The 22,657-nt window shown below is 39.8% G+C and overlaps 1 protein-coding gene across 1 annotated transcript in view; it reads right to left on the bottom strand.

Moving 5' to 3' along the window:
- PREP (prolyl endopeptidase) overlaps nt 1-22,291 on the bottom strand; it is an 86,568-nt gene extending 64,277 nt beyond the window's left edge. The window contains exons 1-7 of the mRNA XM_036380008.2: nt 22,106-22,291; nt 20,754-20,828; nt 16,783-16,916; nt 13,834-13,964; nt 10,180-10,389; nt 8,827-8,948; nt 287-392 (exon numbers count right to left, since the gene is read on the bottom strand). Of these exons, the coding sequence (XP_036235901.2) occupies nt 287-392; nt 8,827-8,948; nt 10,180-10,389; nt 13,834-13,964; nt 16,783-16,916; nt 20,754-20,828; nt 22,106-22,150 (823 nt within the window). The 5' untranslated portion in view covers nt 22,151-22,291. The remainder of the gene's footprint in view (nt 1-286; nt 393-8,826; nt 8,949-10,179; nt 10,390-13,833; nt 13,965-16,782; nt 16,917-20,753; nt 20,829-22,105) is intronic.
- Between the last annotated feature and the right edge of the window lie 366 nt (nt 22,292-22,657).

Here is a 22,657-nt window from a genome sequence, read left to right on the forward strand (position 1 = left end):
TGAACATACACTGGTACAGCTGCTTATACTATACCAACTTTTCCTTGTGACCTTTTAAACAAACTACAGAATGAAGAATGGAGTTTTTCATCTATTGATACATAACAGAAAATGGAATGCTAGCAGTGCTTATTTTATCTAATTTCTGCATGAAGGTGGTTAAGCAATACATGTATTTCAATATATATATGTATTTCAATATATATATATTTTTTTCATTCAAACATAAAGTATTTCAAATTTTATATTGCCTTAAAAGGAAGCAAGCTTACAAAGCAACACATACCTGATATACCCTGAGACTCCTTCTGTAGATCACAGTACCACAGTCTGTTCACTGGATCACAGCCTTCCCTGATAGACAGCAAGACATATCGACCATCATCCGACACCTGGAAGAAGTAACAGAAAAATCAAAGACAATTCACCCTCTGGAAAAGAGAATTCCAACTTGAAAAAGTTCACACATGCAGAAAAATCTAGTGCTGCTGTTAAAAGAACACTACAAGCTATAACCACATTATAAATTATCTGATGAAGCTTCTTGGTTCGCTTTTGCACATGCATGTACACACACAACAGAATTTCTGAAATGGTGTCTGCTAGTACAGAAAGTCATCAATTAATCCTTCTTGCTACTCAGGCTTTGCAAACATATATTTCTTGACAAAGCTTTTGAAATTGCAAATCCAACAAGAAAAGGCAGAAAGTAACAAGAAGTCTTAAAGTCTCCTTCTCCTGACTGAGCTGTTTCGACTATATTCCAAAATTACCAAATTTTGATGTTTTATTAACAGAGCTGACAGAGAAGGCTGTCTACTGTCCACATTCTTATATGACCATATCTAATGGGAATTTAAGGTCACAAAATACAAATCTGGGTTCTGGACATTTTCCACTTGGTACTAAATGCAGCTTCAAAACAATTCTTATATTGTAATTACTTCTTAGATACATTTCAGTTTATATTTGTAAAATTGGTTATGCAAAATATCTATAGAATGAGTTGTGCAAAATAAATTTCAAAATAATTAAGTTTTAATTATACTGCTATTCCAATAGAGCCACAATCTTAAGGACACAAGAAAGGGACCTAGTAGAATAGAAACAAATCTCAGTGTATGAAAATTAATTAAAAAAACCCAACAACCAAACACTCCTTGAAACAAAAACAATCCCCAAATGCAGGTTTCCAAATCGTATTTTTACAGGCATTTTGTTATGATCTAATTATACCACAAAAAAAAGCCCGTACAGCCTAAAGCTCACAAGACAAATAGAAAAGAACACCTTTTCTAGAAAAGATTCCTACTGTAGCCAAAAACCCACTCCCTTATATGAAACAGCAAAGCCATCTTTTACAGGGCACCCTGCACCTAGAAACAAGTATATCTAAAAATGGAAACTAAGATTAGGTGATCTTTCTTGAAAGATACATCTTCAGTGGTTTTAGGTAAGCAATAATTGCAGGTGTAAATTTTAATTAAGACAATGATTGCAATATACTGCTTAAACATCTGTCCATACTTGTGAAAGTACCAAGTTCCCTTCACTTCCTCACCAACTGAAAAAACATAACAAATAATTTTAAGTTATATTTAAACATAGAGATTTCAGTTATATTCAAGAGTATGTCACACAAAACTCTTTTAGTCACGGTCAGAACCCACATAAATTTATTCTTTGACTCTGTGAGTGAAACAGTTAAGAGAAGACTGATAACTTTACCCAAGAAAGAACAGAGATGTGCAAATTTCTGATGTTGCAAGGGCAATTCAGGATCTCTGATGACAGCAAATCTGAGTACATCTAATTTTTCCTTCCATATTCCCAGCTGGACTAGTTAAGAGTTGATAGCAGTTTATGTTTAATTTGAAGTAAGAACTCCCAAAGCATCTTGCTTGTGGGATACCAATTAAGTGTGTCTCTATCACTAAAGCTATTCTTATACCAGTGAGTTCTACAACCCAAAGGATTTTGACAGAAACAGGACAAGATGGTTGACTGCAGCATGCTAAAATGTTCAGTATTATACTGCAGATTTAGATATCTACACTGCAAAGTTACAGTTTGATGAGCAATCTTGGCAGCAGCATCACCTTATGCAGTCTCCACCTCTAGCTCTTCCTACTGCTATCATTGCTTGTGTCCATGTAAATTCAATCCCCATGTCATGCCAGTACAAGCATCCACCATTTGTGGATCAGTTCAAGGAACTGATCCAACTGATAAAATGGCATGTTCAACAACAACAAAAAAATTTAAACCTACAAGAACCAGAAAAGAAGAAAGAATCCAAAAGAACAAAACATCCAAACAAACAAAACAAAGAATCCAGGAGGGGAAGGAGAAAGAAAGAGGAAAAATACTTAAACAATCCACAATAAAAAAACCAAAGAAGAATAAAAGAAGCCCCTCTGCCAGATTAGTATCTCAATCAGTTCACTGTTCAGTTGCACAAATGGCCAAGCTAACACACAGCACCAAACAGCTGGAAACATGAATAACAGGGGTAGAGATTGCTTAAGGCAGCTCAGATTGCAGCACTGATGAATCACAGCCCAAATGCCACTGACCCTACACTGTAAACAGACAAGAGTCTGGGTTTCAGGACAGCAAAAGGAAATAGGATTTACCAACTATCATTTGAATTATTCTTACACTGCTACATCATCTTCATGAGCTGAGCTGCAATCCCTGCTCTTGGCTCACAAATTTATGAACTGAAATTTCATGCTAGTACCTCACTCAAATCTCAGAATGCATTCATGGTTCAGCATAAGGGGGACAGCTGCAATGTCAGACCTGATTTCCCACATTTAGGATGAAAAGGAAACATCTCAAAAATTTCTGAGAGAGATCTGGAATGCCAGTCAGTGCACATTTCCCTCATTAAAATAATTACTATCATTTCAAACAACACCCACTGGTAGAAGGTAAGTAGGCTATAAAGCAATTGCACCTCTTAAAACAACATTTAGTATCTGTCAAAACAGGACAGAAGAAATCCTGTAGCCTTGCAACTGGAGCTTTTGAAAACCTTCAGCATAACAATGATTTTACTGGCATAACACAGCACTAATCCCTAACACAGCACCAGTAAAGGAAGGATTATTTCAAAGAACTGATGTTGGCATGTAGCTCTTAGTTTCATTACTACTGTCATTCAGTCAGTTGGCAATTTTGAGTTTGTTAGACCTACTATTTCTCAAATATTTATTGTGACCATCATTACACCATACAAACATAAACAACACTATCACTAAGACAGCTGTACTCCTAAGTACTATTTTATCTAGTCTTTCAGGCATCAAAACCTTCACATTCTCCTTTATAGTATAGTTCTGGTTTATACTGGAGTGTTTTCTCTGGGCTGTTTCTCTGCCTAGTGGTTTCAATGCTACCTGTTCTCTCCATTTTGATGAACAGTAACCACTGCTAAGACAAACATTAAGAGAAGAACCTGTAACTTCAATATATCAATGAACACCAAAATAAAAAAATCATATGAAGTCTAATCAGTAAAAACAGTCTAACTACTCAAATCTCATCTTTGTTACAAAATACAACTAATTCATTATACAAGCCATATAAAGAACTGCAAAGGGTTATGAGAATCCACAGCAAAAACAAAGTGAAATATTTTGTCTAGCAGCAGCAGATTTCAGACCAAAAACTCATACATAATTGAACAAACAACAACAAAAAAGAATAACCATGAGAAAGCTGTTGAGTTTTTAGACTTCCTGGCTTTATGTATTACTCAACTAAAATGTCAATATGAGAGATAGTAGAGTGCTCTACTTTCAAGTCATGTGCATAATAACAGTGAATATTAATGCAAGTTCTGTGAATGCTACCTGAACAGTCACAATTGCCAGGTTCAGGATAAGGAAGAGCTCTCTATATTCAGTTCACAAAGAGGGGCCCTTAGAGTACATTGTATTCTATTAAGGCAACTATATACACACATCATTCCTTTATAGATAATAAAAGTTTTACTACCTTTGCCCTTTTTTATTATCAAAGTGGAAAAAATCTAATCACTGTGTCATTTGTTTCTGCGTAACAAGGTACTGAAAATAAAATAAATAAAATTCCGTTATTAGATCCTATGCCTGTGTTGAGAAAAAGAAAAACTCTCTTCTTAACTGCAGGCATTAACACTATGGTAATCTACAACCTGATCTGCATCTGCAGTTATTTCAAAAACTACAGCTCCTCATGCACTGGTGCCCTTTGCGTATGAAACTGAACAATTGTCACTGCTATCTAATGCATTTCCAATGAAGCACAGCAAATGAATCACGTACCAAAAAAAAAAAAAAGCAAAGCTCAAAAAAATCACAGACAGAATCAAAGCTTTCCAACAGTGCTAAAAGGTCAAATTACTAACTGTAATGTATCCAGCCATGAAAGATCAGATCATCCAGAAAAAGAAAGATGTGCGGCAATAAAGATGCAACTGTGCAATGCATGGAACTAAAAACTCACTGCATCAATAAGCTGGATTTTAACACTGCTAGAATTTTCACTATATACTATGGATGTAACAGCTTAAAACCACCCAGAGAGACTGAATAGATTTTTTTTAAAATACTTATTTAGGAATGTACCCAGTCACCACAATAAAACAGATTAATGACAGCAGTTACTTCCTTAACTTTAGATATATGCTGCACAAAGACTTTTGCATAACACCACTAACCCTGGATATGACTCTACTAAGAATTTACATGCAAGAAACCTTTCACTTGCTGCAGAAATGACCTCTTTTGTTATTTATGAGTATTTTTAAGCTTTTAATCAGATGAACAAACAAAAATATTAAGCACAAAAATCCACAAAGCATGTTGGTTCTACAGAGAGAAAAAAAAATTACTGTAAAATTTGCTAAAATATTTGGCAAGTAAAGAGCAATCACACTGAACAGCCTCAAGTGTTCTACAGATGTGCACATGTGCCTGTGCTGCAAGGATCTGCCTGCATGATGACAAAGAACTCCCACAGTAGTCCCCTAGCCTTTCAAATTCCACTTTTATTATCTGACATTTATTAGAAAAATCAAAGCTATTTTCTTTCCTAGAATAGGAAACTCTTTTGTAAAGAGTTGTGGGTTTTTGTGGGGTTTTTATGGAGTTGTGGGGTGTTGTACTGGCTTGTTGTTTTTTTAATGAAGGGAACATACAGCTATGTTCTGATATTATCTTTGCAGCGGTGCCAGAAAATCACTGAAGCTTGCAAATAGCTCATATCACATTTTATGTTCTTGCAGTCTTTTGAGATGCTGAGGATTGGGGCACAAACTCCCTCTCACAAAGCAACCTCCAGGGACTGCCTGCACAATCCAGGCCACCTGAAGCTGCTACTCTCAGGCTGTAAAGGTGCTGCTTTGTTTTCTGTTTGCAGAGTACCGCTTTCAGAATCAAGCAGATTTCAGAAGCCCTAATGATGAGTGATCACAGGAAAGCAAAATTTCAGGATGAGGTCCAGCAGAATCTCCTTCCTACATTCTGAGGCAAAGGCCTGACACTTTATGCAGGATGTGGACACGGTTATATGCAAACAACATTCTGATGTGGTCTGTCCACCCACTCCCCAGGTTAGAAAACTTGCTCTGGGCATTAATTCAAATCTCTTATTCCAGCTGGGTTTTTGTTCCTGGATTTTAGATACAATGTGCTGGTAAAACCAGCACTTCTATTCTCATCATATCCTTTTGAGCCTCTGCGACCTTTGGGGTTGAAGGAGCCACACCAACGGCAGAGAAAGGGATTTTGACCCTAGATCATCACAGCAATATGCACACACATATTTACATGCATTCTCTTTCCTAAGTCTAGCACAGAACAGAATCAGTAGCCTTTTGGGGTGACAAACATCACACAGAATATTTACTGCAGCTTTCAGCTTGCTTTTGAGCAATGAAAGCACCAAAGCATCTGGAACCTGGCTATGTAAGAAATTATCAGCCCCCACAGTCCCACATGCAGCCATGATTACCTGCCTCTTTCTTACAAGTAAAATTCTCTGGGCCTACTGCCAAGGCTGCAGGAAGACATTCATACTAGTCTTCTATTCAAGATTCATTCTTGATTAAGACAGTGTAAGGCTTTAGAACAATTCCCACAGCCCTGTTTTACCCAGCAGTGTGTCTCACTTGAGTGAACTGGCAATGTTTTCAGCCCTCCATGCTGCTCACTCTTCCCTAGTGGATGCTTCTATGTTGCTGCAGTGAAACCACTATAGCCAGCACACATCTGGCACAGCCTGCTCCTCTGTGCTCTCAATTTCATGTGCAAGATCATCTGCCTGGTTTAGAACCACTGATGTTAACTAATAGCTCTAAATATAAAATGAAGAATTAAAAAAAAAATTGTAAATTCAGAGACAGTAGACAGTGTTTGTTAGAAAACATGAAAAATTGTACTTATTTTACTGCTGGCAGAATTGGGATAGGAGGGTTCCTCTCACCCACTCCTTTCTGTTCTGTTTACTTTCCTGCTGGTACCACAGGGACTTCTTGCACTACCAACTGTGAAAGACTGTTATATAACTTATTGTTTAACTTTGAGAATAACAGTCTGTCTGTGAAAGAGAGATATGTTCAGTCAGTCTGGAAAAGAAGCAAGAAAATGCCACTTAAAACAGAAAAGCATAGGAAGCTCCCGTTTTCCCAGAATACCTATGACATTGCCAAGGCTTTAAAAATCTTCATACCAGACTGCCCTCTGCTGGGCTGTTATTCAATTAAATTCTATCCCTGCTCTTCACAAATCTCCCAGAAATGCTTATGCTTTTTCTAGACTAATGAAAAGATTTTCAAAACTTACATATCTGACTAAAAAAAACAGATTTTTTTTTCCCTCAGAAACAATCAATTCAAGTGAAGAGCTGGAAATGCATCTGTATTTCTCTGCCAACACCATTTTCAGCACCACAGATTTTGTTTAAATCGAGCATACTTGGGGTTGGTGTTGAATGTATAATAAGGAAAAGCACCCTGAAGCTATTTGCTTGCATACTGTCTTGTAAAAATATTAAGCTGACAAAATTTTATACAACCCTCTTTTGTCCTTATGAATGACCTAGTTTCCTATCTCCATTGAGAATACACACCACTCTGACTCCCTACAGTGCACCTGAGATTATTTTTTCTGAAATATCATGGCAACATTATTAATTCTGCAGTCTCTGAAGAATTTCCTTGTCAGGTGCTTTTCACTTGCAAGTGAGGTATTTCTCTTCCTTGACTTTGGTTGCAAGACCTGCAAATTCTGTTCAAACCTAGGTATGAAAGTTCAACTCTCCCTCCACCATGGAGAAAGGTTTGGTACTAGAACACCTACACTACAAATCAACTGTTTTCATGGAAGCTTATGTAAAAACATAATGTCTCCAGTTAGCAGCACTAGCAAAGCTGGTAAAATAATTTTTTTTTTATCTGACAAACACATGAAAACATGCATTTTGTAACATGCTGCATTGTGCAAAGTTGTACTTTAAAACCTATAGCAGCATCTTAGTATCAAGGAAATATATTCAGGATAGCACCAAACAGCCATATAATTTGATTTTGACTAACAATATTTTAATTTTTCCCCCACTACTTTGTGGTCTTCCACTTTCTTAGACACTTAGAAAAAGCTGACCAGAAAACTTATTGAAATGGCCTGCAAAGATTTTTGATCCATTGCACAAGGACGAAACAACATTTTGCAATTGCACTGTTTTGGTTTGGGTTTTGTTGTTTGTTTTTTTTTTAACTGCAGAATATTTTTCTCCTGACCATTAAAAGTACCTTTGTTTTCTGTCAGCCTACAGTAAAGACAGCCCTAACATTTCCATGGGTTAATATGTTGAAACGTGACACAAACTGATGATTTTTCAAAAGAGATTCTTGCAGAGGAAAGTATTTGCAGGAACTGATCACCCCAAACCAGGCTAAAACCACTTCATATTCATCAAAAGCATCAGACAAAAAAGAGACCAATATAGAAACAAAATGTACTCATCAAACATAGTAGGCAAGAGAGTACAAATTATTACAAGTATTCATCCACAGAGAAAACGTCTGTTCCCTGATAAATAGAATGACCATTACTACATTCCAGCAGCACTTCAAATAAGGGCACTCAACTGCACATTGCCAAATCTAATATGGGGAATAAAACACATTCATTACAAAAGGTTTACTGGGATTTTGCACCATTAGTAGTTCAATAAAATAAGCTAAGGAAATAAATTCCATTTCCAACAACACAGTCTGTACCATATGTGTGCTGATAAAACTCATAGGGAAATTTAGAGTTCCCCAATTATACACAGAGTATTAACAGATTTTCTTAATCTGTGTATCTCTGTTCCTCAATTAAGCAGAACAGATAAATTTATTTTTCAGGGAAGACATTGCAAAATTAAATATAACCAAATAAACATAAGGCAAGGAATGAACAGACACTGGATATTAGAATAAGCTTTTTGTGCCAGAAGTACAAGCTGGGGCTAGACACTGACCAAGAAGAAACAAGAACAGTTACACACTGTCCATCAAATTATCTTCTCTGTCTTGGAATTTGTATCAGGAAGAATGACCTCAGTGTCAATAATCAGGCTGGAGGAGTAATTTCTTATTGTCATTGCAGGCTGAAGGCAGTCTTATTTTCAGGAATTCTTAATCAATGATTCTTAGTTCAATTGTCAACTCTACAACACTAATAAAAAGTGTTCTTTTAACAAAATGTTTTGAAATTAATATCCACTATCAGCTGTTAGAATCTGAAAAACAGAATATGATAATGGTAAGGTGCAGGATATTTACCATACCTCAGCTCCACCCATCCATTTTGGTTCATCAGGAAATTCAGCACATAGGATATCGTCTGACTGGTTAGTTCCTAATACGTGATAATACAGCTTTTGATGCAGATTAGTGGAGGTCTCAGTACCTAGTGAAATGCAGATATTTAAACCAGTAAGTTCTCAAAGAAATGCAACAATCATATGAAACCCTTAGAAATTTGTGTATCCCTTTGTATATGAAAGAGAAATTCAGAAGAGAGGACTAGGAATGGTTCCAAGCTACAACCACTCCCCTCCAAACAAACACCATCCTACTAAACAAGATAAAACTTCATGCTGGAAACCTGTTTCAAAAGTAACCCTTTCCTTTTATTGTTGATAATAAATCTTCACCTTTGAAGAAGGTATAATTTCAAGCTTTGCTTTCTAGAAATAAAAGCAAGCAAAGAGGAGAAAACCAAGAATCCTTGCCACTCTCTAATGACATTTTCCTTTCCATTTCACCCAGTGCAATTAAGGGGAGATTTACTGCTAATTACACTCTAGAAACTTTCATGCTTCCATTTGCTGAAAATATAAAAGTGATGTATTTTAAAGCACTGTATGAGGTGCCACTTGATTTAATTTTTTTAAAAATTTCATTCTTGCAATATTTTCCAACACTTCAGCTTTTGAACTACAAACAGGAGGTAAAAAAAACCTCAACACAACAAGGTTGGTGTCTATATTGCCAGTCTGGCAAAATTATAGCCTTCAAAAGCAAATACAGAGGTAAAATTCAGGCTCTCTCCAGTTTAATGAAGAGCACATCTCCAGAAGAAACTTTCAGTAGCTCTGCCTTATAATAAAAGCTGCTAAATTCCTTCCCCAATGATGCTCCTCTGCAATTTATTCCACTTTGTGTGGTGCTCCTTGAATTTTGCTAGCATAAACATTTTGTTTTGCTTTGCTGTGAACCACACATGAATTAATCTGTTTGAACAAGAGAAACCTTATGCCTCACATTGCTACTCATCAGGTCAATCTCCCAAAGTAGTTTATCTATGCCCACACAAATCCATTAGGGGAAAGATCTAAGTAAGCTTCCAGCAGGCATCAAATTCTAATCAACACCACCAACAATATGGAACCTAAGTAAATCGTCCCAGAGGAAAAGAAAGGGAGCAGCAAACTTTGAGAAAAAGAGGGGCAGGCAGACAAAACGTGATTCACACTAACTGAACATAGGCTTACATACAAGACATAATTTGATCTCTAATTGCAGAACCAATACAGCCACTTGTTTCAATATAGATTTGTAGAGCTAATTGTTGCACCAATTCACTGCAAAAGTGATTTTGCTTCCACAGAGCATGCAATTAGAATGGTCATACCTACCATCACTTTTCCCATCTTGCTGTGGGTAGCAGTTATAGAACATGCCTTTTCCATCATGGGTCCATGCCATGCAACTGAATTTAACTCTCTCCAGTGTATCTGGGAGATCCTCAGGACCTTCTACTTTCATAAACTTAATAGTAATCCAATCAGAGCCACTAGAACTCAGGCCATATGCAAAGTATTCACCATCTTCACTGAATGCATAACCTAGGAAATCAGAAACAAACAAAATGAAGAGAGATTAAATTGGGATACTAGTTAAAAAAACTGTTCACCAAACACTAAGAGAAGGTTTATTTTCTAAAAACACTGCAAGACACTACATCTGCTATCACTTAGGAGTCACACCACTTTGTCCAACTCTGTGGAATTCTCAATTAATTTGCAGATCCAAGTTTAGGCACAGATACTCAGTAAGTGTATCCATATTCAGTAACGTAAGTTGTGCCAAACCAATTATGGTTTGAATCATATTTCTTCTACTGCTTGCCCTAAGCTTGGCAGGAAGAGCTAGAAAATTAAAATAGGCGGAGAACTTGAGTGAAATTTTAAGAGAAACAGTACCAAAGAAGCTAACAAAGATGCAAGCTGTATATTGAAATAGTGTAAATACCACTTAAAAAATGGAGTCACTGAAAACTAGACCCTTTAAAACCCCGAAAACTGAAGTAACTGGGAAACCACTAGCATGCAAATGGTTAATTACCAGTATTCTCAGCAAAAGACCTGTGATATATATTTCACTTTATCCAAACAGTGATAAGACAATAAGACAATAAAGAGCTTCCATTTTAGTTGATGAAGATCAAATTCATGCTTGCAAATCAAGTCAAGCGAAGAGACTGAATTATCACAGGCCTGTACAGACCTGAAAGCATCTACCAAAAAACAACCTAAGAAAAAGTTGCATTTCACAGACATGGCAGTTTTGAGAGGCACCACTGTGCCAGCCCAATATATTCTCTCCTGTAGGAATTTAAGAGTGGCAATTCTGATTCAGAACACAATTCCATCTAGTTGTCCTCAGGAGTAACCACAATGTGATACCTACACAAGTAAGAACAACCACATAATCATGGAATGGTTTGGTTGGAAGGGATCTTAAAAATCATCTAGTTCCTACCCTCCTGCTGTAGACAGGGACACCTTCCACAAGACAAAGGTTGCTCAAAGCTCTGTCTAACCTGGCTTTGAACACTTTCAGATACGGGACATCGACAACTTCTCCAGGCAACCTGTTCCAGGGCCTCATCACCTTCACAATAAGTAATTTTTTCATAAGATCTAATCTAAACCTATTCTCTTTCAGTTTAAAACCATTCTCCCTTGTCCTATCACTACATGCCCTTGTAAAAAGTCCCTCTCCAGCTTTCTTGTAGGCCCCCTTTGGGTACAGGAAAGCTACTAGAGGGTCATGCCACAGCTTTCTCTTTTTCAGCCTGAATAATCTCAGCTCTCTCAGCCCTTCATCATAGGTGAGGTGCTTCAGGCCTCTAATCTTTTCATGGCCCTCTTCTGGATTCCCTCCAACAGGTCCTAGAGTGGGGGCCTAGATGCAGTGCTCCAGGCAGAGTCTCACAGGAGCCCAGTGGAGGGGCAGAATCCCATCCCTAGCCCTGCTGGCCCCACAGCTTTGGATGCAGCCCAGGATTAAATCACTTTCTGGGCTGCAAGCTCACATTGCTGGCTCATGTCCAGCCTCTCATCCACCAGGACCCCAACTCCTTGGTAGCAAGGATGCTCTCAATCTCTTCATTCCCCAGCCTGTGCTGATACTGTGCAATGCAAGCACAAGAACAAAACGCGGGAACAAATGCAAGAAGAATGCAAGCACATGTAGTATTTCCCTCAAATATTCTTATCACCTCCAACCATATTTAGTTTAGCAGACTCCTTTTCCATGCAGTAGCTGGCTAATACTCCTGAATGTTTCCCTTCTCCTTGATTATGTTCAGTTTGCTTTTTTCCACCAACACCATCCGTTGGTAAGGGGTTCTACAGATCTACTTCATGCAGCATGAACCATCACCTTCTTCTGTTTGCTTGGGACCTGACTCCCACTACTTTCATTTGATATTCCCTTCATTCTTGTAATAGAAAATTGACTAATCAACCCTTATTCCTTCTCTCCATCCTATTGCATGCCACAAATGATTCTGCAGACCTCTAACATCCTTGCTAAACTGTCCCTTTTCCAAGCTGATTAATCCAGGCACACTCAGTTTTTCCTTTGATTGTTCCTATTGCCCTCCTCCAACCTGTATTTCAGAGCGCCTTTCAGGCTGAGGAGACTGGGACTTGTTTTAGTGTTCAATGTATAAACTCCTGGGTTGCTAATGTAATGGTGCCTCCTTGTTCTGTTCTCTATTTCATATAATCACAGAATCATGAAGGCTGGAAAAGACCTCCATGAGATCAACCTTGGACTGATCACCACCTTGTCAACTAAATCTCAGCACTGAGTGCCACACTGAGTTTTTCTTGAATGCTTCCAAGGAGAAATTTCTTCCTGATGAATAAATTGGTATTTGATGTCCTTGTTTGGCTTCTACCAAGAACCAAGTTAACATTTTCATGGAATTATGTGTTACACATTGTTCCCAAGAGATCATCATGAGCTCCAGAGTTCACTCCATCCATTCCTCCATAAATGAAGTTAGGATTGTTTATCCCCTGTGCATCGCTTAATTTATCTGCACAAAGACTTTTACCTGTTAATTTATTGCCCACTTAAATTATTATTAAGGTCTTCCTGCAACTCTTCAGTCATGCTTCAACCAGGAGTAACTTTGTACTGTCACCAAACTATGCTACCTCACTGCTCACTCCTTTTTCTAGTATGTTCAGCAGATGAACACTGCAAATCCTAGCACAGTCCTTGGCAGGACTTTACTTGACAGCCATTCAGTTCTTCCTTTCCTTGCCCTTAAATCAATTATTAATCAACACCGGGAGTTTTCCCTCTTGTTACACAGCTGTTGGTTTTCTAAGTGCATTTGGAAGGAGACTATGCCTTAAGACTTCTAGAAATTCTAGAAGTTCTAGAAAATTCTAGAGATTATATGAATGCAATATACACAGATTAAGGCAGGGCTTCACCATAAAGAAAGTCATATTGATTCTTTTCAGCTAGGTCACTTTTAGAGAAACATTCACTAATTCTGACGGCTGTTTTTATTAACTGTCCTTGAACAGACTTAGAGGACTTCTAGGTCCAAGAGTCTGCTTCTAAAAATGAGCAAGTAGGGAGTGAAAATTGACAGCTAAGAGAAGTTACAGCCTTAGTGAACACAAACAATTTTGTGATCATAGAAGTTAATGCTATGTTCCTTCACAGTCTCTAACTTGTTGGCTTGTGTTAAAGCTTCAAAATACAATTTTAAGAGAACTAATCAATATAAAAACAAACTTTTTTTCCTTGCTATGGACAGCCTCAAGAGCTGCTCATATTTCACTGGAAACCTGTTACAGAGTTGTGAAAAAAAGCATTGGGAAACTGAACCAAGTTAATTGTGGATACAACGTAGATTTAGAAATGTTCTTCTGAAACGCCCTATAAATCCACATAGGGCTACTGTAATTACTTAGAATAAATTTTCAGCTTCTGCTGAAGACTGAGACTTACTCAGCAGGAACTGCTGTCTCACTAACCTCGTAAGGCCACTGTGCCATCATCAGAAAGCTTATTTGGATCAAGAAAAACTTTGGCATCGGCATCCAAGGAATCTTGTACATATAAAACTCGCTGATTCTGGAGCCCGGTATTGTAGAAGTGGAAATACCTAAACAGAACACAAGAGGGAAAAAATAAGTAGGAAGAACTCTGATTTTCAGTTAGGCAAGCACAAAATAACTTGTATGAAGTTGTCATTAAGTGAATAAAAGACAGATCAACAGGTTAGGGAAACACAAGTTTTACAGCAGAGTAGGAGTCATGGCTAGGATGGATCCAAAATATCCTTTAAAAATAAAAGTTGCATTTGCCACAGTGCATTTCAAAGAATTCTAAGTATACTACAAACTCCACATAACTGTCTTTGTTAAACAACTCTGGCAGCTGCAGCATTTCTCTGTTACAAGCACTGGCACAGGTTCCCACCCCTTATGTTCTCAGCTTTTTCATTCATACAGCTGCTTTCAGTCCATGCTAGCTGACAGACTTATGTTCAAATCAAATAGAACCAAAACTGTTTCAATGTCCTTAGAAATGTGTGTTTGAAAAAGTTGTAGGAACAGACAATTAAAGAGCTGTCTTTAGTGAGTGATACTCTTCATCATTCTAAGACACATCCTATGACACCACAGAGCTCACAGAAATCAACACCCATCTTCACAGTACTTTACTATTCAAACACATGTCTTAAAAAACCAGGCAGCAGCTTTGCTGGGGGAACAGGAGAATTTACAGAGCAACATTCAAATCTAAATATAAGTTCATCTATTCCCTAAGACTGACAAGTACTTGGGTACAAACATGGGAACCTGGTAAAGTCAGAAGGGGAAAATATACTCACAAGGGCTTGGTTAACAATATCACCTAGTAATACGTTCAAGTAATAACAATAATGTTCAGCAAGTGCAAAACTGAAAGATTAAAAGAAATAGAAGAAAAAGAAAAGTAATTTTCTATTTGATCAGCCATTTTCTTGCCAATTTCATTTCTGCAATGCTGGGCAACAAGCTGGGAAGCAAAAGTCAAGCAATGAGACAGACACAGCACCTCCCTGGGCACCCTTCCTCTCTGCAGACTCCACAGAACAACTCTTCAGACACTGTCCTTCAGCAGCTATCCTTCATCAGAAAACCAGAGTGGGGAAATTTAAGGATTTCTAAGTGTCATGAGCAGTTCAGAAAATTCTTCAAATATAATAGTTCCTTTCCCCACACCTTACTAACTGTTATTTAAACTGGTAGAGACTTCTTGATCACCTCAAACACCACAACATAGGGCTTTTCTATTATATTTGAACTGCTCTGATTTAAATCCAGCACATGCCAAGAAATAGAGTATCCCTCAGAAAGACTAAAAAAATATCTATTAAAGTTGAAGTAAAGTGTCATGAATTACAAGCACATCAAGCTCTTGGCACAAATGTTCTTCCTGGAGGACAGTCAGTTGCATTAAATTAAGAATTTGTACCTGTTAGCAGAGACTGTATTTATCACTGCCAGCCCTTCTGCAACATTAAGCCTTAATAGCACTGAAGGTAACAACATCCTGACATGCTTGCACTGCACAGGGAGAATGGGTCAGAGAATCCAGAGCAGACACTGACCAGACCTGGTCACCTGCTACATCTGCATGAGCATCACATACAAACTAACAAGCTTTGCCTGACTCACTCAGTTAGGCATGCTTCCCCAGCAGGGAGCTGTTTAGGCAGCACTGTCCTAAGCAGCTCCACTGCCTCTGGGCTTAAACCTCACACTTCTATACACTGACATGTTGTGCCACATCCATGACGATTAAAATTCACATTAAATCCACCAACAGCTTGGGTTCACTCCCCCCCATATACCTTCAACAACCCCCACACAATACAGAATTTGCCTCTCTTGGTAATAAGTATCAGTGCCTTCCTCACAGCACAGATCACTAAAACAAATCCCTCTCAATATCTGTATAGAAATCTTAAGGCAACAAGATATCCTCTCTTTCTCATTATCTGTAGATTATGGTGAACACATGTATGACATACCTGGGTGCCCACTCCACAAGGACAAAACAAATTGAAAATATTGAAAAATATTATCTGTGTTTCCCATGATTAAGAGTGGCTGGTTGTTTGCACTACCTCTTTTTTAACTGCTAGAACAATCTTTAGATGTAGTTAAGTCCCTTTACTCCCTTTCTCTAGAAGCTTGCTAACGTTTCTAAAAGAAGTCACATTAAATTCAGTAGAAGCTGCAGTCTCCAAATCTTGGGTAAGACACAGAAACACCATTTCTTCACCTAGCCACAGATTTAAAACAGGGATATGAGTAGGTAAGGCACTGGAATATAGCAAGATTTCTTTGTTTCTAAGAAAACAGATCTTTTTCCATCAGTTGCTTTAAGTCCTCCAAGTGATTTTTCCTATATACCCTGCAGCTACAGGAGCAGTTTTTCACAAGGGAATTCCTACTGCTTTTCACTGGCTATGACTAAACAAAAAAAGCCTACCAGCTGCTCAATGAATGACCAGTGTAAGAGCAGGGTTCTAGCAAATATGTGGAACAAAACACACATGATGGGCTTATGCTGTTTTTGGACAACATGCCTTTAACTATACTGATAGTGATCAAGCCTTTCTGAAAGGAACTCCTCAAAGCTTTTCTTTTACAATAATTATTCTACAAAATTGTCTGAGTTCTGATAAACTCACAAATTCTTCTTATGAAAGAAAAGACAATAAAAGAAGAAGATAATATGATTGGGAACTGGGGAGAGTGAAGCAACTTTTGCTCTGCATCATGCAACCACACATGCTAACACTGGCTTAGTTTTCTTACTTCGCAACTCTAAGAAAATAAACACAAATATAATTTGTTTTCCTAATTAATAGTTGCTTCTGACTTGCTTCACATTGATCACCACCTCCAAAGACATTCCTCACATACCTTTTTCCTTTCTTGAAGTGGCAGCTGTACTTAGGATAATCATAGAGTTCAGTCATTCGTTCCTTGAACAGTCCTCTAACAGGACACTGCTCGAGAAAGGGTACTGTGAGCTTGTTCTGAGCCTCCACAAATGCCTGAAAGAAAACAACCAAAAAATATAAACTCAAGCAGAAATGCCTATTTTCTACAGAAAACATTTTCAGAAGCAATGCACCACAGATATCTTTCCCCCATATAGATTATGCAGTGTCACACCTGAAGAATCTTACATGCTTATTTGCATTATGCCACAATTCTTTAATAGGGCTCAATTTATATCTTGAATAATGACTCTCAAGGGCATACACTGGAATAACCAGCCAACAGACAAGACAGTCCTGCCTTTCCCCTTAAAAAAACCCAAAACAATTACCAAAGAAAACCTTAGCAAACAAAAACCCAAACAAATACACAAAAAAAATCCCCAAAACTTAAGGTAACAATCTCCAAAAGCACACTATGCATTCAAAAACTCTCATATTTGCCTAAATGACAAATATTGCCCACAGACTGCACTATTATTTCAGGAGCTGGGAAGAGCTTTAAGATGACACAAAATTGCCATCTGCATCATCTGTTCATATTATTAACATAACACACAGAATTAGTCCCAGTCAGTATTTCATGATAAGCCCAAAGTACTGCTCAAAGATCAGTTCTTAGGAAAAAAATACTAATCTCTGCAAACTCTGGGAAGTCTAGTTTCTTTAGAACACTCCAGCTCCCATCATAAACACTTATGGACAGTGATCAAAACCATTACCACTCCAGATGTTTGTTGCATGCATGGAAAACCTGGTGCTCTGTTGGTGTTTCATCATCCCTATTTATAGCATGGTACATTAACCTAAAATTAATACCTAAGCATCTTAAGGTGAATCACAGCTGCCAACAAGCAGACGTGCAGGCTTTTCTGTCTCTAACATGAAAGTTTTTCTGTCTCTAACATGAAGCAGGTAGGAGAGGACACTGTGTGTGGCTGTAACTCACAGCCAAATGTTGCAGTGGCAGCTGCAGTGTCACCCTTGACCTCTAGCTCCTCACCTCCAGCACAAAATCCCATCCACTCATCCCTTGCTTACACGGGGCTCTTTTCCAGGAGAGGGTTTGAAAGAGCCTATTGTTTCTACCTGTTCTGAATCTGTTACAGGCAATCAGATCAATGCATTCTAACATCTGAGTTACACCTTCATTGCAGGGCATGACCCACAGGAACAGCAGGGCTACAATCCACATTGCACAACTTGTGCTCCACAGATCTTCAGAAAAGCCAGTGGCTGTACAGGCAGAGTACCTGGCACACACTTACCAGCTGCTATCAGTGTTTGGTTGTGTATTAATTCTTCAGGTGACATGCACAGCACATCCCATTGGTAAGTCATGCAGCCTCCACATTGTATCACTATAACTGTCCCCCCATCAGATGGTGAAAGAACTTAATCAAATCTACCCAAAATTATGTGTATCTGAATTGGTTTCTCTAAATGGAAACATGTGAATTTCAAAGACTACATGCACAAAAACATGGACTGTGGATCCTATACAAATAAACTAACTTCTCCCAGTCCTGTGACATTTTCAGAGAAACAGTTGATTTTAAAAACATGTGTAAGACCATCTAGTGTACTGGACAGCCAAAAGCACTTTCTAGTTAGATGCAGGGAACAGAAACTGGCACACAGCTTTGTCTCATCCATCTATAACATGACCAAAATGACAACATTGCTGCAAGGGTATACTGGAACTGTGTGTTACCCACTTTTAACTGCACAGACACATCTTACCACATCTGCTTTCATTGGTGATATTTAGAGAAACACAGACTTTTCCTTACAAGCATTTGTTGCCCAAGAGCATGCTTACAGACTAATTATTACGCTCACAACTTATCACTCGTAATTTTGCTTTTATAGGAACTTAATGTATTTTTCTCATTTCCAATTAGTATGCACCAAAGATTCCTACATTATTTGTAAATGGAATGCCACAGCTGCATGAACAAGGAGCAAGGAATTACAGATTTTTCAAAGAGTTTTGTGGAGAAGAATACAGTCCACTTTGGAAACTTTCTGTTTCCACACTTTTGAGCGTGAAGTTACACTCATGTTCAAAAAGCAATACATAATTGAAATATTGCTCTAGATAAAGTACAAGAATGTATGTCAGCAGAAACTCTCACAGTAAACAACTCCACCCACCACGCTGAGCTAAAGAGATGCCCCCCAGGCTACAGGTCTGACAGTAACTGTACACCTTCATGAACCTAGAGAGAAAGATTTTTATTGTACCTGTCGGTATCTGCAATGTATCATAAGCCTTGAACCAGGGCAGACTTTGCTAGCAGCAGAAAGTAAAGAGTAAGGGTCCAAGTAAAGCAACTTCTTATGGCTGCTTTGGAAGCTAAGGTAATTTGAAAAGCAAAACAATTTTTAAAGCATTGTACTACCAGTAGATATGGTCTACTTGAGGCTGAAGTGTCTGGCCATTAAGTAGGCCAACTGTGATTCTAAAACAACAGTCAAACTAAATTCCATCTAAGAAACACATGCCCCAAATTCTTTTTAACCATGCTTTTCTACAACCTATCACCTTTCTACATTCTACTAAGCTACTCTATCAACATAACTGTTCCACTGACAGTATATACTTCCATGCAAAAGCCTCAGAACAGAAACTGTTTAAATGTGTCTTTGTTATTACTCTGCAAAGCATTTACAGTTCATATATATATTCAGCCAAAGGTAGCTCAGTGAACTCCTACAAGAGAGCACATACCTTTCCTAAGTGTTACAAAGAAAATTAATTAGAGTTCTTGTGACTTCCAAGGGCAATTGGAAAATTTATCAAAACATGAACAAAACACTGGTCTATTATCAAATCCATTTAATTGTAGATTTGAGAGCTTCAGTTCTAGTACTAATTCAAATACACACATGTTCAGAACAGTACAACCCAACCCCACATGATCTCTGCTTTTTCATCACTTGTCCATCCCTCATGTCTGGAACAAGCTCAGCATTACTGCCTACACTGTCAGTGAGTTAAGGTACTGTACATGACTAAAATAGCAGCAAAAGGCTTTGCTGTAGTTTAAAAGTGATCTTATTTCCCACAAAGCGTTACAACAAACCAAGAAGTTGAAAGTCCAACTAAGCCAAAGCCAAGACAGCAGTGAAAGTGCGGTGTTGCAGTTGTGGCTTATGTCATTACCAGAAGCATTTCACCAGGGCAGCACATTTCAGCTGTGCCAGGGATGTTTCCTCAATCTGTCTTAGACATCAACGGCCAAACAGCAGCAGACCGTGAACGCACATTCTGCACTTCCTTTCCATAAAGTGAGATAGGAACTTCCCCACCTGACCACAGATTCATTTTTATTACATTATATACCTTACATATCTGGAGGAGGGAGTTTGGTTACCTTCCATATCTGGAGGAGTTGGTTTGTGTGCTTGGGTGCCCTTGACTGGTCCAACCAAGCACACACAGGAGAAAAAAAAGATAATGTTTCTCTTCAGTATGACACCACCACCTTGAACATTCAAACTGGCCAAGAAAAATGGGGGCAAGATAATCATGGGTTTAGTTTTAAAAATTCTGTGATCTAAGTTATACTAAGTATTCCAGACTTTCATAGAACCATAGAATGGTTTGGGTAGGAAAGGACCTTGAAGATCCTTTAGTTCAATGCCATGGGCTGGGACATTTGCCAGTAAACCAGGCTGCTCAAAGCCCCATTCAACCTTTCCTCCATTAAAACACAATAATGGCATTGCTGTTGGTGCCATGAAATACCACATGAACTACACCTTTGTTTACTATGCAAGTTTTCAAAATGTATTGGCAGGTTCTTCAGAAGCAGAGTACCAGTGCATCTGGTCTATAAAAGAGAAGCATGTGAAAGCAGCCATTCCTATGCAAAGAAGGGTTACCTTCGTCTCCTCACTGTCGGGATCTTCGAGCCAGCAGTACGGATCGCTGATTTTACATCCATGGTAATCCGACACCTGAATTTATAAAAGACAGTAATTTAAAAAAATACATGCACACAAGCAGACTCTATCCATCAAGGAGTGATAGTCAGCATGAGGAAGGGCATTTGGAGTTTCACAAAAGCATACACTGCTAAGGAGCAAAGACAGAACCAACACATTGCTCCCAGGTGAGTTACAAGTATTACCACTCTTTGCTGATACACCACAGCAGCAGGTAGTTCTCAGAAAAAAACACAGAGCACCAGAAAAATGGTGAAATGCACATAAATTCCTTCCACAAGATAGATTAATAAGCAAAAAAGAAACCCCACCAATCAAACCGAGACCCTTAAGGTTTTCAAGCCAAACTATAAAACCCGATTACTGGATATACCCAAGGTATGGTTCCTGGTTACACAAACCATCTCTGGTTTAGCCCTCCCTACTACTGTTGTCCACAAATATGTCCATAATGTGTATATATATAAATCGTTATTTTAGAAAAGCAAAAGCCCACCCCCAAAACAACAAACAAAACAAATAAACCACAGAAGATTAATCCACGTGGTTGAATTTACCTGCTTCCTTCCTCCAGTACATAAAAAAGACTAGATACCTGCTACTAGGGCTTGCACAGTTCAGCCTTACAGTCAACTAGGAAAGTAAATACTTTAGGATTTTTTCCAGCTTTGGCTCATACTGGCAAATAATTTGGTTTAAATGCAATGTAAATCCTTCCTGGCCGGTGCACAACGCACAGTGCTTTGAGGAAGGGAAAGAAAATCGATCCCATTTTAGCCAAACTTACACTGTAATCCCTTGTGTATCCACATGCGGTGGAAACACAGGGAGATGAGACTATGTTACAGATGTGCCATCTATATAAACAGACTATTTGTTCCTCTGCTGACGCTGCTGCAGCCCGGGCGGAGGCCTGGCTTTCCCTGACACAAGCACCAGTTCTGAAGCTCCGGGATGCGCCGTGGGGCCGCTGCTCCCGCACCCCGCTCCCGCCGCCCGCCCCGCACCGGCTCCCGGCCCCGCACACGCGGGACGTGCCGGAGGCACCGGCGCAAGGGCCCCAATCCCGCCCTAACGAGCCCTCGGCAGCCGCCGCGGCCCGCGGGCGCGATAAACCCGAGGCTCTGCACGGAGCACGCCCGGGCGTTCCGCGGCCGCACCCGAACAAAGCCCCGAGAGCCGAGGCGACACCGCCGCCCCGAGGCGGCCCCGCCGGCAATGGCGAGCCGGGTGCCCCGGCCCGGCGGCCGCCGCACGCCGGGTGCTGTCCCAGCCAGCGCCCTACTCACGGCGGTCTCGTCGCGGTACACCTCGGGGTACTGGAAGGCCGGCATGGCGGGCTGCGGCGGAGAGGGCCGGGAAGCAGAGGAGGCGGAGGAGGAAGAGGAGGAGGAGGAGGAGGCGAGGCGCGGAAGCGGCCGCGGGGCTGGGGCCGTGTTTTGGGTCGCGGCGGCAGCAGCAGCCGGCAGCAGGCGCGCGGCGCGGCACAGGCGCAGCGCCGCCGCCGCCATACGGCCGCCCCCCGCCAGCGCCGAGCGCCGCGCAGCGCCCCCTGCCGGCTCCTGCCTCGCGGGCGGCAGCGGGGCCGGGCGCCATGGCGGCCGCTGAGGAGCCGGCCCTGGTCGTGCGGCCCCGCCGGCCTTGGTCTCTGCTCCCCGCTCCCGGTGCTCAGGCAGGGTTCCGTACCCGGCTGCACCCGGGTTTCATCCTCCTTATAGTAAACGTTTGCCAAAAAATAAAATCGCAGGTTCTCATTCTTTTCCCGCTCGGCTCCCCAGCCTTGGCACACAGCGAAGGAAGAGGCTCGGGTCTGGCTTGCTGAGGTCCCCTCCGCGCTGGCC

Source organism: Molothrus ater, chromosome 3 (genome assembly GCF_012460135.2).
Source record: "Molothrus ater isolate BHLD 08-10-18 breed brown headed cowbird chromosome 3, BPBGC_Mater_1.1, whole genome shotgun sequence".
Classification (NCBI taxonomy): domain Eukaryota; kingdom Metazoa; phylum Chordata; class Aves; order Passeriformes; family Icteridae; genus Molothrus; species Molothrus ater.